This window comes from Vigna unguiculata, chromosome 10 (assembly GCF_004118075.2).
Source record: "Vigna unguiculata cultivar IT97K-499-35 chromosome 10, ASM411807v1, whole genome shotgun sequence".
Classification (NCBI taxonomy): domain Eukaryota; kingdom Viridiplantae; phylum Streptophyta; class Magnoliopsida; order Fabales; family Fabaceae; genus Vigna; species Vigna unguiculata.
Genome location: NC_040288.1, coordinates 25,996,872 through 26,015,544, shown reverse-complemented (window position 1 = coordinate 26,015,544; position 18,673 = coordinate 25,996,872). Strand labels below are relative to the sequence as shown.

Here is an 18,673-nt window from a genome sequence, read left to right as displayed (position 1 = left end):
TAGAATTCAGAAAAACTTAGGTAAATCTATCAGAATAACTCAAGAGTAAACTTCTTCTTAATCTTGATCATACATTGAAAGAGTATTACACTTGTTCCTCCAACACTCAAGACATTATGTCATGGTTTTCATTTTATCACTTCAATCCCTAGAACAATATAAGAGATAATAACAAGACTATTGAATTTAAAATAGCTCACAAAAGGAATTAGTGTTTCACTTTGCACATAAGTGTATATCAATGATCATTCACACTCAACATGTTATAAAATCACTTCGTCAACTATTGCCCATCATCTAAATTACACTATTCACACATTTGGTAAGATCAATAGGTCTTTCAAAGGTTGTATTGAGACTTGGCTTGAAGAAATATGGGTTTTCAAGAATTCAAAAAGATCATTAAACAAAAGATAATAACCAAATGTAAATGATCCATGATATTATGCATATTCTCTGCATAAGAATTTTCCTAAATATTGTCATATCCTTCTTATAACACCCCATTTTCATAACATACATTATGTTGTCTCTTTTCCTTATCTCTCTTTTTTTTAAATGGAAAAGAATTATGAAATTATCCCATAGTCAAATTTTTAACCTCTTTGGGTAGGGTCCTAAACCTTTTAATCTCATACCCTTGTACGATGTTTATACCCTACCTCAAACTAGTATGATCTCATACCTCTATTTTACTCACATTTACTCGTTCTATCTGGCTAGGGTGTGAGACAAGATATATTTTCTTTGAAAGGCTAAGGGTTAAAGAAGGAAACAATAAGGCTTAAAAAGGTTTACTTATGATTATCACATATCAGGACCGACTATTTGGTCAAGTAGCTTAAAACACATAAATCAAAATAATTGCCTCTATCTTATCAAACCATTTATATGATTGTACTAACAATAATCAAACAAAAATTAATTCCATAGAAATAACTACTCCCCTTACAACTCTCTACACACAAACTCACAACACTCAAATATTCAAAAATCTAATCATAATGTCACACTGAACAATGATTGACTTAATGTAAACACCCTAAACTATCTCAAAATCAATGTATGCCACAAGTTATCCAATTATATGTACAATTATAAGATAAGGAAATCATTGCTTAAGAGAATTCTAACACAGTTGACCATCCAAACATTCAATTCGTAAAGATTAATTTAAAGACATGATCAAATCAAGTTCAAATACAAATTAATAATTAAGCAAGTTCAGACTCAAATTAAAAATACAATAATTCATTAATGCATAAAATAAAAATAATAAGAAAAATAAAAATAAAAGTACTAAAATATAAATAAAGAAAAAAATTTTGTTTTGAAAAATAAACGCAAAAGTGAAATAATGGTGTTTTGTACTAGGCGGGCAAATAGTCTTTTGCCTTTCTGTAAGTGCTTTTCTAACGTCTTTTAACTTCACACCAAGTATTCATGGTTCTTGATAGGTCGCTTTGGTGTGCTTCTTCTCTTCATCACACCTATAAAAGGCTCTAATTTTTCATAAGTCACCCTTTAGTCCTTCTTGAGTAAGGATCTTCAATTTCAACACTCCCATCAACTTTGACTTCTTGAACAACCCATATCTTTGACCATTTTGATCCCCATATTTTGGGAATAATCTTTAGTTTGGGTTGCCAAAACTTCATGATGATCTTATCTATCATGCAAAATAGGGAAACACTAGAAGAGACAAGTTAAACAATTTATTTTAATTATAAATAAAATTTAATGAACACAAATAATAAAAATAAAAATAATATAAACAAAATAGAAACAATTTGAAACTAAATTTGATAATAAAACACAATTTCCTAAACCAAACACTAGTCCTCAGTAACGATGTCAAAAACTTGTTACAAAATTGTCAAGTGTACCAAATCGTATAAATAATAAAATGGATACGTTCAGATATCGTTTCCCATTGAGACTTTCATTGTTGAGAAAAATTATGTTTATTAATTGAGGCTAAGAACTTTAAAAGAATGAAAATTGTTAGTGTGCATGAAATGAATTAAAACTGAGAATTAATAAAATTTATGAAATTACTATATGGTAAACACTTCATTTGGATTAGATTTCATGCATCAAATCAATATGAAAACATTAAAGAATATACTTCCAATTCTTATTATAACATTCACACCACTATTTAACAAGTCTTAATGTCTTATAGACAAGTCTAAACTTATTAATAAGAATCCTAATGTCTTAGACCTTTTCTTATTAAAAGTTTGCATTAAGCATTAAATTCGGATGTTAGGAATGACCAATGATGAACTCTATGTCTAGATGTTTAATCAATTAGTTATCACATTCTAGTCTAGGTTTTGACATTGTGTCCAATAATTAAATGCCCAAATATATGCAATCAATTTATGCAGTTAAGACTGAAAATAGAACACAAGAGTAATGGAAAAGAGATTAATTAAATAGTAGAAATCACAAAGATCGAATATATATTATGTACAACCCTTGTGAATATACTCATATACATTTTGAACATTAGGAAAGAATAATGAGCAATGCCACCAGTCTGTAGAATGAGCCTCTACCGTATCTCTCTTACAGTTAGTTTGCTATGCTTCAAGGGTGTATCTTTCTAACTTTGTCAATCCTCCTATTTATAGGATATGGGCGAGTTTGCTCAAATTGGATTGGGCCTGGAATTTGTACTTAACTTTCGTAATTGAACTAACCAAATCTATTGACAACTAATTTTGTTGAAATATTCTTCAATATTTGGTGATTCGCATTGATTTGATTTCTTTAATTGAAATAACTCAATCTATAGACAACTGATTTTGTTGAGATATTTTTCATTCTTCAATGGTTTTCACTTATTCGTACAATATTTTCACAAATAAGAACAAATTACTTCAATTTCCCAATTTATTAAGTAAAAACTTTAATTGTATAAAAAGTAATAATGAAAATACCAATAAAAGATAAAAAAATAAAAAATAAAAACATTGATAATGCCAATTTTTCGTTGTCCCTCTCTTTTCCTTGTTTTCCCCTCTTTCTTCTTCCATTATTATGCTTACTATGGAGTGCTAAGCCTCTATGGTGATTCTACTATAATTTCTTAATGGATTATGAGGTTAAAATGGAATAAATTACATCTTCTTTTGTGATTTATGTTTATCTATGTTTTTTCTTTATCTCTGAATCAAGTACAAGAAATGATTTTTACATTGTAGCAACTTAGCACAATGTTAATCTACATATGAGTTAAAGGATTTTTAAATTTTAATTAAATAGGTTTTTGTCATATATTGAGTTTGTACTTTAATTAAAGTTAAAAACTTTAACAAGAATTAATTAAGAATGTACTATAATGAATTAACATTTTACTTCATAAAGAGATAAAAAAATAGACTTGACATCAGTGCAGGAAGGGGATTTGGCAACGATTATTTTTGCCATTCTGCCCTAGTTCCAAAACCGAGGCATATTAGGATGAGGACAAATGGGGTCAGCTTTTAGCCTCGGGTTTGAACCGAAGCATAAACCCAACATTATATGGTGTGATAGAAAATCAACTCTAGGTTCTTCTGCCAACTTCAACCACCATGGAAGTCGCCGCCCATCTTCAATTCACAAAAAACCACCATGCTAGATAGGAGCCTCTGCCACTCGCACCTTCACGCATCAACGAGTTCACAATTGTCTCGCAACAATCACCGAAGACAGAACCACCAACATTCACCAAAAATCTCCACCATGAACAACAACATCGTGAATTGTAGCATTGTTCATGCAGAAGAAGACCCAACGGTGCGGCGTGCTCGTGGGAGGTAGATGGAGCAGCAGACTTATGGTGGCATGAGTGGCCAAAGCGCAATAGTAGCAAGCAGTGTAAGACCCAAGAAATTTAAATAATTAAATAAATAATTATTTAATAAATGTGGGTAGTAGAAGCCTTTATGACATTTAATGCTGATTGTTATGGCGTTGAAAAGTACTATCTCAAATGGTTGATAGTGCTTGATTGTGTGAGAGGACTTGGGTTCAAGTCCTATGTATGCCAATTGTGTGATATTTTATTTTGTACATTGTTTTAAGGTTATGATTGAACGTGAGTAGTGATAATGTAATCCTAAAATTATAGGAATTATCATGAAACATGAATGGTTGAATTGGTTGTGTACTTGCTTGGTGATTTAGTGGTTGTGGGTTCAAACCTTGCTAAGAACGAAATTAAATTTTTTATTTTTGCTAAACTAATTGTGGCATGAATCTGAAGGGGTAGAGAAACCCTAGTGACAATTGGAAGCCATGAGAGGCTGGGAAAAACAGCCCATAATGGTCTTTGAAGGCCAATTATAGTCATTTAAATGCCAATTTCATTTTTTTTTGCAATTAACCAAAATTAAAGACTTATAAAAAGGGTAAAATAAGGCAAGTGGGAGGGTTTGGGACTAGAAAAACCTAGAGTACTGGGAGGAGGAAGAATTTTAGAGGAGAAAAGTGAGTTGAGTTAAGAGAAGAGCTGAAACTTTTTGGGAGAGCAAATGAGGGTTCTTGGGTATCACAGAGCTAAGGTTGGAAGACCAATTGGAGCAAGGATTTCCAGGTAAGGGGAGCTATTTTCGTGTTTTATGTTATGTGTACGGTTAAGAGTCCTATTCTCATGGTTTTATGCTTGCTTGCCTTGGATTTTCGTGCTCAATGTGAGGTGAATTGGAGGGTTGTTATTTTGATGATTGTTTTAACCATATCTTATGCGATTGTATGAAGATGATGGGGGCTTTCTGTATTATATGTTGTTTATGGTTCAATCTCGAATTTTGGTGGTCAATTTGGGTTTAAATCATGTTCATAAGACTTGTGCACTTTTGTAGATTGTTGGTAATGATTGAGACGTGGTTTTGGCATGGTTTGCTGGTGTTTGCGTGCATAAACAGGGAAGACATTTGCTATTCTTGCTCAAGGGAGCAGGGCTCGCCTAGGCGAAAGTAGCAGAGACTCGACCCTGGTTCTGCTCTAGCCTCTCGCTCAAGCAGAGAGCCTATGTTTTGGGCGATAGTGTGTCTCACTCATGTGAGAGTTCTCTCGCCTTAGCAAGAAATTGTGGGGTTGTGTGGTTCTGATTGAGCACCTCACTCAGGCGGAGAGCCCTATTTTGGGCGAAAGAGCATCTCGCTCAGGCGAGAGTGCCTCGCCTAAGCGAGAATTCGTGGAAGGTTCGTGTTGTCTGCTTGACTTGTCGCCTAGTCGAGAGACTTTAGTTCTAAGCAAAGAATGATATCGCCCAAGCGAGAAAGTCTCGCCTACCCAAGAATTTGCGTTGTGCTACTATGACACTCTCACTCAGGCGAAATAGCCTAGGTTAAGCGAGATAGGACTGATCGCTCGAGCAAAGGCTTCTAGCCTAAGCGAGAATAGTGCAGTTTTGCGTGTGTTGTTTGTACACCTTGACGCGGACTTGGATCAGGAGATGTTGTGCCATGAGCGGGTAGGTTCATGAATGATGGCGAATACGTGATGATATGAGTGGGAAGGTTCATATTCAGTTACTCTCGTGTGGGGATACGAACGAGGTAGGTTTGTATGTTCCGTGCTCACACTTGAGAGATGCTGCATGTGGGGAGGTACGTAGCTGGTGGATCACGTGTGTTGGAATATGGACGGGTAGGTCCGTAGAGCAGGACTACGAGCGGGGAGGTTCGTAGAGGCAGGACCACGAGCAGGCAAGTTCTGGTGAGCATCATAATTCCTGAGTCCAAGATTAAATATTATGTGATTTGAAGGCTGAAAAGCCTTAAGGTATTAAGGATTTGGCCAAGAACTAACTAGGATGAATCAAATGGGTGTATTACTTTTATTTTGTTGTCTTATGTGTTATTTTATTTATAAGCTCACCCTTTCTGTTTGTGCTTGGCGATGATCGTGTAATTCTTTACACTAGAGCAGATGATTCTACAAGTGATGTTGTTGACGCTTGAGACTGAGAGAGGGGCTAGCTTGGGATTTGAGTTAGGAACTTATTCGTGTTACTGTTATTTTCATTGAATTTTGGAAAATTGTAATACTTTGTCATGTTTTCCATTGTTTTCGTCGATTTTGAAACTTGTAATGACATTACTATTTAGCTTTCTTTTATTTATTGTACGCTAACTAGTCTTTTAAATTTTCCGCGATTTTGGGAATAATAAAATTTTCGTCGTATTGTTTTCAATTGTTATTTTATTTATTTAATTATGTAATTTCCATTAGGGATGTTACAAGCAGAGCAACAAGCAGAGAAGAGAAATCGTAGGTGCGAGGAAGAAGAAGAAGAAGAAGAAGAAGAAGAAGGAAAAGGATTTGCAATTTTGAACCTTAATAAACCTTGTGGCCTCGATTCAATTTTTAATGGAGGTGGAAAACCCTTTTTGGCACTCGTCCAATTTCACCCAAGGCCAAACATCACTGCCCTAGTAGCATTTTTGAAATACTAGCCAACTTTTAGGCACTGGTCTAATTCCACCCAAGGCATATAGGCCTTTTTGGCACCAATTTTCTTAGAACTGAAGCAGAAAGGTGTTTTCTGCTTCAGGTATATGCTTAACCGAGGCATAAAACTTAGAAAAAATTGCAAAAATGCCATTGCGCCATTCTATGCTTTGATTAAGCGACAATTGTGGCCTATAATGCGAGTTAAAAGGCCAAAACTGCACTAGTGTGATTAGGCATAGTGATGGGGTAAACTTAAGTTGAGATTTTGTATCCATAGGGCTTAAGCCCCCAAAGTCATAACAACAAACAATATCAAGTTTTAAAAGAGTTATCTAATTGTGTTATCGATTGGGTAATGCACCGAGTTATTTGTAGTACAACCAAATTGGGGGTGTTATTGTATCCACAAGATTTAACAAATATATTTGTAGTTTGTTTTTTGAAATTTTTGTATGAAAATATTGATAGTAGTGTATATTATATAGATTGAATGGAGTGGATGTTATGATTGGATTTCATCTCATCCTCTTCCATTGCACCATTGTTGATCTTGTGTATTCACTTATGCAAATTATTCAATATCCTGGGAGTTATCTTTAAATGTAACTTTAGGTCCATTTCAAGCACCTTGAGTCTAAGATCATCAAACTTTAGTATGATCCCTCAATGACTTTTTTAGTGAATCACTTGAATTAAGATCAAGCTATATAACCAGCTAGAGCCTTAGACTATTCCTACCATCTAAAAGTAGGAGGAGAATCAGTTGGACCACAACTTGAAACCAGTTCCGATTCAATCCTAAGTTAGTGAAATAAGATGAGTGACAAGTTTATCCAACAACAAACACAAACTAATTCACAAATAGTTTCAATAAAGGCATAAATAAATATCCAAGAAGTAAAAGTATAAAGAATTAGAATTGATTAAATCATACCTTGACACGAGAGAGTTCAACTACTCATAGAATACTACAATGCAATCCTAGTAGCATATAGACATAAGATTTACATCCAAAGCATCTCTCTCTCTCTATCTCCCTGTCTCTCCCTCTCTCTCTCATCACAATGAACAAGCTTAAAAACCTTGTCTTTCCTAACTACATTTTTCTCCATATCACTTTCACATATCTTATTTCTAACTAAGAACATTAAACTCGTTTAAAACTCAATGGTCTATAACAAAACTCAAAATTTTAGAAGATGAAAAAAAAAACAGTAAAACATGTAAACAAGCCGAATAATGCATACTATCATTGCTATTCTGAATAGCCTCATCGCTAATTTGAGCAATCTCCCTGACTCAATGGAATACATATCTCTCTTCTAAGAAGCCTACTAAGCTATGGTGGAACAAAACACTCGTTCAAGTAGCTTCATCTACTTTATTGGAACAAAATACTCTATCGAGTTCCCTCCTCGATATGGTGCCAAAAGCAATCTTTTAAGTAGCCTCCCTAGCTATGGTGGACATAAACGCTCTTTTGAGCAGGTTCACCAACTATGGTGGAACAATTTAGAAAAACAGAGAAAATTTCCAAAATATATGTCTTTAAAAAAATCTACCCTTGTAACTTATGCACCCCAACTACTCACGCGCTCAAAACATCAAGATTTTTTATAATCACATTTATCAAAGCAAGTTAAAAACATCCTATAAACCCATCATTCATTTAGAAACATAATTTATCTTTATTTTTCAAGCATACGTATTTAAACCTCATATTCCAAATTAGTTATTAAAACATTAAAATCTGATAATAGTTGAAATAAAACTCTTTTAACATCATGGAAAAAAAATCAATACCATCATATCATAAGCCAAATTAAGTATCTTTTTTATATAAACATGTTCACAGAAGCATACTTTATAACCCAGAGCTTCAGCAACGCAAAAGAAACTAGATTTTCATAATCAATTTTTTCCAAAACCAATTTTATAATGTTGTCATTAATGTTATGAAATTAAAAGTACTTAACTTAAGCAACCTCGGTATTGCAAAGTCAGTAGTTTACAGACTACATAGGGTTAAGTTAACCTTATGTCATATACCAATGAATATGTAATTGATTTTCGACAATTGACTTTTATAAAATCCTACATGAAACGAAACAACAAATTATATGCAGATTATTTTTCAGTTGATTATTGTTTTTTATTTCAAATTAATTTAAGCAAATTCTTAATTAATTTTTTGGTTTTCTCACTCTTAACCAAAGTAGATTCTCAATTAAAAGTAAGAACATTTTAGATTATTCATAATAAATTTATCTAAAGTACATTTTCAATTAAATTATATTATGTTTAATCATTTTTATTATTTTGTCTCCTTACTAAATGAAAAGTTAATTAACTAAAGTACATTATTGATTAATTCTTGTTAATGTTTTTACTATTACTAGTGCAGTTTTGACTTTTTAATTCGGGTGATATGTCTCAATTTTAAAGAAACCAAGGCATATAAAATCGTTGTGGCAATTTTGAAATTTTTGCGAACTTATAAGCCTCGGTTGCTAGAACTAAGACCTATACATGGTATATGCCTTGGTTGTTTTAGAACCGAGGCCTAAAAGATTGCTAAAATTTTAAAATTGTCACTCTTCTTTTAATTATTTTATTTTACACAGAGGTTTACGCCTCGGTTGCTAGAGAACCGAGGCCTATACATGGTATATGCCTCGGTTGTTTTAGAATAGAGACATAAGTTTGCTAAAATTTCAAAATTATCTTTTCTTAATTATTTTATTTTACGTAGAGGTTTATGCCTCGGTTTATTAAATAACCAAGGCCTAAAACTTTGTCTAAGATTAAATTTTGAAGAGTTGCAGAGACTTCATTTCTTCATTTTCTCTACACCGCCTCAGAGGGTTCATTTCTTCACTTTCTCTGTGTCGTTGCTTCTTCTTCTTCTTCTTCTTCTCCATTCTCTGGTGAAGTTAATGTCTTTCTTGGGTTCTTTTTTTTATTAAAGTTTGAGTTTTTTTGCAGTCATTGGTGTCAATACCACGCCTGATAGCGTCTGTTTTGCATCGGCTTAGCCCATGCAAATGCCTGTAATTTTGCAAAAATGCAAATTCGGGTTTGAGACACATCCCAGAATCTGCTTCAATATATTCATTAACATATCAAATAGTCTAGCATATCATTTAATTCATTCAGAATTGAAATTACAAACATAAAATTGTCATCAGCATAGACCTATCACAACCATTTTACATAATTTATTTACCATTGACATGACTCACCTAACATCCTCAAAAGTGATAAAATTTTTGGTTCACCTATCAATTGCTCTCTGAATTTTCTCTCCTTGCAAGAGCATTAGAGGGCAAAGGAACACTCAGGTGGAAATGAGGAATAGGGTTCAAAAAGATAGTGATGCAGAACTTTCAATGAATGAAGAATCGATGCCATTGGTGGCTAAATATAAAGATGCTAATGCAGCAAAGGTAGAGCACGAACTTCCTACAAGAGAAATTGCTACTTAATACACTCTATATAATTGAAATTGCTCCAACATTCAACAAATCAATGATCTAAAATTATGTGCTTACTATAGGAAAATGTGATAAGAAAAAAGCGAAAGCACAAATACTCATGGGACATCTCTAACTATCAAAAATTGGATTCTTGTTTGGTAGTATCCTTTCAGTTGTTCTTCCTTATCCATTAGCTCATCTTAATATCCTACAAATCAAGAAAAATACAACTTACTTAAATCAAGACTATCATTAAATTATCTTGAAAATTGTACAACTTTAACATTTCCTATAAACTAAGTTAAGGGTGTATGCTTACAAAGCATAATGAAATGCTGCACTAAATATATAGGTTACCAATTGTATATTGAGTCTTTGATATAATTATATATGGAGAGAAGAAAACATTAATTATCCTAATGTAAAAGGATGTTTATTTTTAAAATTAGGTGGTTTGGTTGTGGGAAGCTCCAAGCAGCAGGTCATGGTCAGAGAAACGCATGTCCTGGACCCTTTTAGCTCACTCTTTCAAATGCCTTCCCATTAATCCTTTATTCCTTCTTTCTAAATACAACTTTTCCCCCATCATAAGAACTATACTTTCCTTTTTGTTTTCTCCAAAAAGGTAAAAATGAAGATGATGTCCTATCATAGCTACAAACTACTATATTTATTTCTTTCAGAAAAGCAAATTTGAACTTAATGCCCCCATCACGGTTAACATGTCTTATTATATTACCACAATATCAAATGAAAATTTTTAGTCAGTCTTCTTAACTCCCAATGTTCACATTCTTTATTACTTCAAAACCAAATGATTCAAAGACCCACTGGTTCCAATCACAACACCAACTGATCTAATCATAAAACCATATTAAAATTATATATATATATATATACACACATACATATATATATATATATATATATATATATATATATATATATATATATATATATATATATATATAAGTTACCAATATACTAAATCATGTAACTCACCTTTGGATTATTGAAATCAGAGTTGGCAACGTAATAATGATTGGAAGTAGAATAGAGAGAGTGTGAGGAACAAATATATGAGACTGAAATGAGATATATTTCTATTATGAATTGAATAGCAAAAAACGTATTTACACAAAAAAGTGTAATTGTTATAGCTAACAGATATAACATAATCTATTTTTGGTTTTACTTCTTACAACATTCCCCCTTAAACCAAACTACATACGTCTACAACACCAATACTTTCCCTCAGAAACTTGAACCTAGTGTTCTTCAAGGCTTTCGTCAGAATATCAGCAAATTGTACCTTTGACTTGCAATTCTCCACTACTAGCTTCTCATTTGATACTTGTTTTCTAATAAAATGAAACCTCATTTCGATGTGCTTGCTCTTTTCATGAGAGGTAGGGTGTTTAGCCAAGTTTAAGGCTGATTAATTGTCAACTAGTAACCTCAACTTACACCTTTGATTTATTCTTAATTCTTTCAACAGGGAACACAACTAGATTGCTTGGCAAGCAGATTCGGATGCTGCAATATATTCAACTTCAAATGATGAGAGTGCCACTATCGGTTCCTTGGTAGAGCCCTAAGAGATAAGTGCCTTTCCCAAGAAGAAAACATAGCCAACAGTGCTCCTCCTATCAGTTTTGTCACTGCGCCAATCTATATCTGAGAGTATCCAATCAACTCTTCATTTCATTTTGATAGAAGCACCCCAAAATGCTCAGTCTCGTGTAGATACGTCATGATACGCTTCACAGCTAACAAATGTGAAACTTTGGGGTCTTGCATGTATCCACTAACAACTCCAACACTGAAACTCAGATCTGGGCAAGTGTTACACAGATATCTCAGGCTTCCTACAATGCTTCTATATACTACAGGGTCTACCCCTTCTTCCTCAGCATTGTGCTCCAATTTCACACCAGTTTCAGCAGGTGTGATTGTAAAATTGCTCTGCTCCATATTGAACTTCTTCAATAGGTCACGAGTGTACTTTGTTTGGTGCATGACCACTCTAGATGTTGTTTGTGTGAACTCAATACCGAGAAAATAGCTCACCTTTCCAAGGTAATTCATATCAAACCCCTTCATCAACTCAGCTTTGTATGACTCGATGCACTCCTCATTGCTACCAATAATGAAGAGATCATCAACATACAACCATATGATGATTTTGCTGCCTTCAGTCCTTTTCACATACACTCCATGTTCTGATATGTAGTTCATGAATCCAATTCCCTCGAGAAACTTATCAATCTATTTATTCCAAGCTCTTGGAGCTTTTTATGTTGACATGAGAAGCCAAAGTGGTTTGCTTCTTGAAGATTTGATGAAGATTGAATGAAGCTCTTTTGAACTATCTTGAAGCTATTACCATTGGAATGAAGCCTACATTGATGAAAGAAAGGAGATTTGATGATACTCATGTTGATCAAGGCTGGAACGTGTGCTCTCCATGTAGTTACATCATTTAGAAAGTGTATTTTAAGTTTGTAATTCATGTTGTAGACCTTATAGCATTAATCAAATGTTTTTGGTGTTAGGTGTGTCTTTTAATATGTTGAATGGCTTTTCAACAAGTTAAAATGTCTCTTTTAATTTGTTGAATGTTTTTTAACAGGTTAAAAGGTTGGCTGCAATAGTCTTAAACTGCAACAAATTCAATCACTTGATTTAGTTTTTAATCGACTGATTTCACTTAAGTCAAGTGAAATCAACCGATTGATATGACAATCAACCTGTTGAATTTCGTAATAGTTTGACTATAAAAGTTGTGATTTTCAAAAGAGAGTGTTGTTGATCATTTTAGAGCACAAATTTGTTTTGGAAACTTGTGCAAACTCTCTCCTTCGTGATCATACGTGTTGCAGCTGTTGAAGATTGATCTTGGATAAAATCTTGGAGCTTTTGGCTTGGTTTGAAGCTTGGAGAAAGTGGTTTGTGGTAGGATGGGATGTGCTACCACTGAGGTTTGATCTTTCTCAAGCCTTATGTGTGTGCCTGGTGGTTTTCCAGGTCTGCAAGAGGGTTCTTGCTGTGCTGGTGTGATTCTTGTGATTCAAGAGTCTTTTATGGTGTTTTTACATATTTTGAAAGTGTAAGGGTGGATACTTTGTAAATCTTTTGAAATAATGCAAAGTCAAGCTCAAGTTGCATTGACAAACTAGATGTAGCTCAGGTTTGAGTGAGCCAGTATAAAAATTTTGTGGTGTCCTCTCTTTTCTAACCTTTCTCTCTTTCATTTTCATTTTAAAGTTTAAAGAACTTGTGCTTTAATGAAGCCTACATTGATGAAAGAAAGGAGATTTGATGATACTCATGTTGATCAAGGCTGGAACGTGTGCTCTCCATGTAGTTACATCATTTAGAAAGTGTATTTTAAGTTTGTAATTCATGTTGTAGACCTTATAGCATTAATTAGATGTTTTTGGTGTTAGGTGTGTCTTTTAATCTGTTGAATGGCTTTTCGACAGATTAAAATGTCTCTTTTAGTTTGTTGAATGTTTTTTAACAGGTTAAAAGGTTGGCTGCAATAGTCTTAAAATGCAACAAATTCAATCAGTTGATTTAGTTTTTAATCGACTGATTTCACTTAAGTCAAGTGAAATCAACCGATTGATCTGAAAATCAACCTGTTGAATTTCGTAATAGTTTGACTATAAAAGCTGTGATTTTCGAAAGAGAGTGTTGTTGATCATTTTAGAGCACAAATTTGTTTTGGAAACTTGTGCAAACTCTCTCCTTCGTGATCATACGTGTTGCAGCTGTTGAAGATTGATCTTGGATTAATTCTTGGAGCTTTTGGCTTGGTTTGAAGCTTGGAGAAAGTGGTTTGTGGTAGGATGGGATGTGCTACCACTGAGGTTTGATCTTTCTCAAGCCTTATGTGTGTGCCTGGTGGTTTTCTAGGTCTGCTAGAGGGTTCTTGCTGTGCTGGTGTGATTCTTGTGATTCAAGAGTCTTTTATGATGTTTTTGCATATTTTGAAAGTGTAAGGGTGGATACTTTGTAAATCTTTTGAAATAATGCAAAGTCAAGCTCAAGTTGCATTGACAAACTAGATGTAGCTCAGGTTTGAGTGAGCCAGTATAAAAATTTTGTGGTGTCCTCTCTTTTCTAACCTTTCTCTCTTTCATTTTCATTTTAAAGTTTAAAGAACTTGTGCTTTAATGAAGCCTACATTGATGAAAGAAAGGAGATTTGATGATACTCATGTTGATCAAGGCTGGAACGTGTGCTCTCCATGTAGTTACATCATTTAGAAAGTGTATTTTATGTTCGTAATTCATGTTGTAGACCTTATAGCATTAATCAAATGTTTTTGGTGTTAGGTGTGTCTTTTAATATGTTGAATGGCTTTTGAACAAATTAAAATGTCTCTTTTAGTCTGTTGAATGGTTTTTTAAGAGGTTAAAAGGTTGGCTGCAGTAGTCTTAAACTGCAACAAATTCAATTAGTTGATTTAGTTTTTAATCGACTGATTTTCACTTAAGTCAAGTGAAATCAACCGATTGATCTGAAAATCAACCTGTTGAATTTCGTAATAGTTTGACTATAAAAGCTGTGATTTTCGAAAGAGAGTGTTGTTGATCATTTTAGAGCACAAATTTGTTTTGGAAACTTGTGCAAACTCTCTCCTTCGTGATCATACGTGTTGCAGCTGTTGAAGATTGATCTTGGTTGAATTCTTGGAGCCTTTGGCTTGGTTTGAAGCTTGGAGAAAGTGGTTTGTGGTAGGATGAGATGTGCTACCACTGAGGTTTGATCTTTCTCAAGCCTTATGTATGTGCCTGGTGGTTTTCCAGGTCTGCAAGAGGGTTCTTGCTGTGCTGGTGTGATTCTTGTGATTCAAGAGTCTTTTATGGTGTTTTTGCATATTTTGGAAGTGTAAGGGTGGATACTTTGTAAATCTTTTGAAATAATGCAAAGTCAAGCTCAAGTTCCATTGACAAACTAGATGTAGCTCAGGTTTGAGTGAGTCAGTATAAAAATTTTGTGGTGTCCTCTCTTCTCTAACCTTTCTCTCCTTCATTTTCATTTTAAAGTTTAAAGAACTTGTGCTTTAATGAAGCCTACATTGATGAAAGAAAGGAGATTTGATGATACTCATGCTGATCAAGGCTGGAACGTGTGCTCTCCATGTAGTTACATCATTTAGAAAGTGTATTTTAAGTTTGTAATTCATGTTGTAGACCTTATAGCATTAATTAGATGTTTTTGGTGTTAGGTGTGTCTTTTAATCTGTTGAATGGCTTTTCAACAGATTAAAATGTCTCTTTAAGTTTGTTGAATGTTTTTTAACAGGTTAAAATGTTGGCTGCAATAGTCTTAAACTGCAACAAATTCAATCAGTTGATTTAGTTTTTAATCGACTGATTTCACTTAAGTCAAGTGAAATCAACCGATTGATCTGAAAATCAACCTGTTGAATTTCGTAAGAGTTTGACTATAAAAGCTGTGATTTTCGAAAGAGAGTGTTATTGATCATTTTAGAGCACAAATTTGTTTTGGAAACTTGTGCAAACTCTCTCCTTCGTGATCATACGTGTTGCAGCTGTTGAAGATTGATCTTGGATCAATTCTTGGAGCTTTTGGCTTGGTTTGAAGCTTGGAGAAAGTGGTTTGTGGTAGGATGGGATGTGCTACCACTGAGGTTTGATCTTTCTCAAGCCTTATGTGTGTGCCTGGTGGTTTTCCAGGTCTGCAAGAGGGTTCTTGCTGTGCTGGTGTGATTCTTGTGATTCAAGAGTCTTTTATGGTGTTTTTACATATTTTGGAAGTGTAAGGCTGGATACTTTGTAAATCTTTTGAAATAATGCAAAGTCAAGCTCAAGTTGCATTGACAAACTAGATGTAGCTTAGGTTTGAGTGAGCCAGTATAAAAATTTTGTGGTGTCCTCTCTTCTCTAACCTTTCTCTCTTTCATTTTCATTTTAAAGTTTAAAGAACTTGTGCTTTAATGAAGCCTACATTGATGAAAGAAAGGAGATTTGATGATACTCATGTTGATCAAGGCTGGAACGTGTGCTCTCCATGTAGTTACATCATTTAGAAAGTGTATTTTAAGTTTGTAATTCATGTTGTAGACCTTATAGCATTAATCAAATGTTTTTGGTGTTAGGTGTGTCTTTTAATATGTTGAATGGCTTTTGAACAGATTAAAATGTCTCTTTTAGTCTGTTGAATGGTTTTTTAAGAGGTTAAAAGGTTGGCTGCAGTAGTCTTAAACTGCAACAAATTCAATCAGTTGATTTAGTTTTTAATCGACTAATTTCACTTAAGTCAAGTGAAATCAACCGATTGATCTGAAAATCAACCTGTTGAATTTCGTAATAGTTTGACTATAAAAGCTGTGATTTTCGAAAGAGAGTGTTGTTGATCATTTTAGAGCACAAATTTGTTTTGGAAACTTGTGCAAACTCTCTCATTCGTGATCATACGTGTTGCAGCTGTTGAAGATTGATCTTGGATCAATTCTTGGAGCTTTTGGCTTGGTTTGAAGCTTGGAGAAAGTGGTTTGTGGTAGGATGGGATGTGCTACCACTGAGGTTTGATCTTTCTCAAGCCTTATGTGTGTGCCTGGTGGTTTTCCAGGTCTGCAAGAGGGTTCTTGCTGTGCTGGTGTGATTCTTGTGATTCAAGAGTCTTTTATGGTGTTTTTGCATATTTTGGAAGTGTAAGGGTGGATACTTTGTAAATCTTTTGAAATAATGCAAAGTCAAGCTCAAGTTGCATTGACAAACTAGATATAGCTTAGGTTTGAGTGAGCCAGTATCAAAATTTTGTGGTGTCATCTCTTCTCTAAACTTTCTCTCTTTCATTTTCATTTTAAAGTTTAAAGAACTTGTGCTTTAATGAAGCCTACATTGATGAAAGAAAGGAGATTTGATGATACTCATGTTGATCAAGGCTGGAACGTGTGCTCTCCATGTAGTTACATCATTTAGAAAGTGTATTTTAAGTTTGTAATTCATGTTGTAGACCTTATAGCATTAATCAGATGTTTTTGGTGTTAGGTGTGTCTTTTAATATGTTGAATGGCTTTTCAACAAGTTAAAATGTCTCTTTTAATTTGTTGAATGTTTTTTAACAAGTTAAAAGGTTGGCTGCAATAGTCTTAAACTGCAACAAATTCAATCAGTTGCTTTAGTTTTTAATCTACTGATTTCACTTAAGTCAAGTGAAATCAACCGATTGATCTGAAAATCAACCTGTTGAATTTCGTAATAGTTTGACTATAAAAGCTGTGATTTTCGAAAGAGAGTGTTGTTGATCATTTTAGAGCACAAATTTGTTTTGTAAACTTGTGCAAACTCTCTCCTTCGTGATCATACGTGTTGCAGCTGTTGAAGATTGATCTGGGATCAATTCTTGGAGCTTTTGGCTTGGTTTGAAGCTTGGAGAAAGTGGTTTGTGGAAGGATGGGATGTGCTACCACTGAGGTTTGATCTTTCTCAAGCTTTATGTGTGTGCCTAGTGGTTTTCCAGGTCTGCAAGAGGGTTCTTGCTGTGCTGGTGTGATTCTTGTGATTCAAGAGTCTTTTATGGTGTTTTTGCATATTTTTGAAGTGTAAGGGTGAATACTTTGTAAATCTTTTGAAATAATGCAAAGTCAAGCTCAAGTTGCATTGACAAACTAGATGTAGCTCAGGTTTGAGTGAGCCAGTATAAAAATTTTGTGGTGTCCTCTCTTCTCTATCCTTTCTCTCTTTCATTTTCATTTTAAAGTTTAAAGAACTTGTGCTTTAATGAAGCCTACATTGATGAAAGAAAGGAGATTTGATGATACTCATGTTGATCAAGGCTGGAACGTGTGCTCTCCATGTAGTTACATCATTTAGAAAGTGTATTTTAAGTTTGTAATTCATGTTGTAGACCTTATAGCATTAATTAGATGTTTTTGGTGTTAGGTGTGTCTTTTAATCTGTTGAATGGCTTTTGAACAGATTAAAATGTCTCTTTTAGTCTGTTGAATGGTTTTTTAAGAGGTTAAAAGGTTGGCTGCAGTAGTCTTAAACTGCAACAAATTCAATCAGTTGATTTAGTTTTTAAACTTCAATGATATCAACCTGTTGAAATTCTTGTGCATTGTTCCTGGTTTAAAATCCAAATTCGCATTTTTTCATTTTTCCCAATATTCTAGTCGATTGTTTTCTTGTTTCAATCGGTTGATTATGCTATAACAAAATCTGTTTAGTAAAATCAATCGATTAACTCTGTTTTTGATCAATTGAAAGTGTACAGTTCAGTACTATTTGCATCATAACTTGGTGATCTATTTGATTCAATTAAAGGTGGTTTTTAGCTTGCAAAGATAGCCTAAATTTTTAACTAGCCAATTCAACCCCCCTCCTTCTTGGCTTTTCAACCATTTCAAAACTAACAATTTTAACACATATAAAGCCTTCTTTAGCTTATATACTTTGTGTTTATCATTCTCCTACACGAAGCCAATAGGTTGTTGAACATAAACTTCTTCTTCTAAGGGGCCATTCAAAAACGCAGATTTTACATCCAATTGATGAAAACTCCAGTCTTCATTTGTTGGCAAGGCCACTACGAATCTGACAGTTTCAATTCTAGTAACTGGTGCATAGACCTCTCCATAGTCTATCCCAGCCTTGTGCAGAAAACCTTTTGCCACAAGTGTAACACCCCAATTTTGGGATGTCACAGAAAGTTAGAAAATGAACACATTTGGCGGAAAAGGATTATCATTGAAAATGTACTAA

The 18,673-nt window shown here is 34.0% G+C and overlaps 1 protein-coding gene across 1 annotated transcript; it reads right to left on the bottom strand.

The window, feature by feature from the left end:
* Positions 1 to 11,633: 11,633 nt before the first annotated feature.
* Positions 11,634 to 12,167, bottom strand: LOC114165455 (uncharacterized mitochondrial protein AtMg00810-like). Its single transcript, XM_028050076.1, has one exon. It carries the CDS (start codon positions 12,165 to 12,167, stop codon positions 11,634 to 11,636), a length of 534 nt encoding a protein of 177 aa, XP_027905877.1.
* Between the last annotated feature and the right edge of the window lie 6,506 nt (positions 12,168 to 18,673).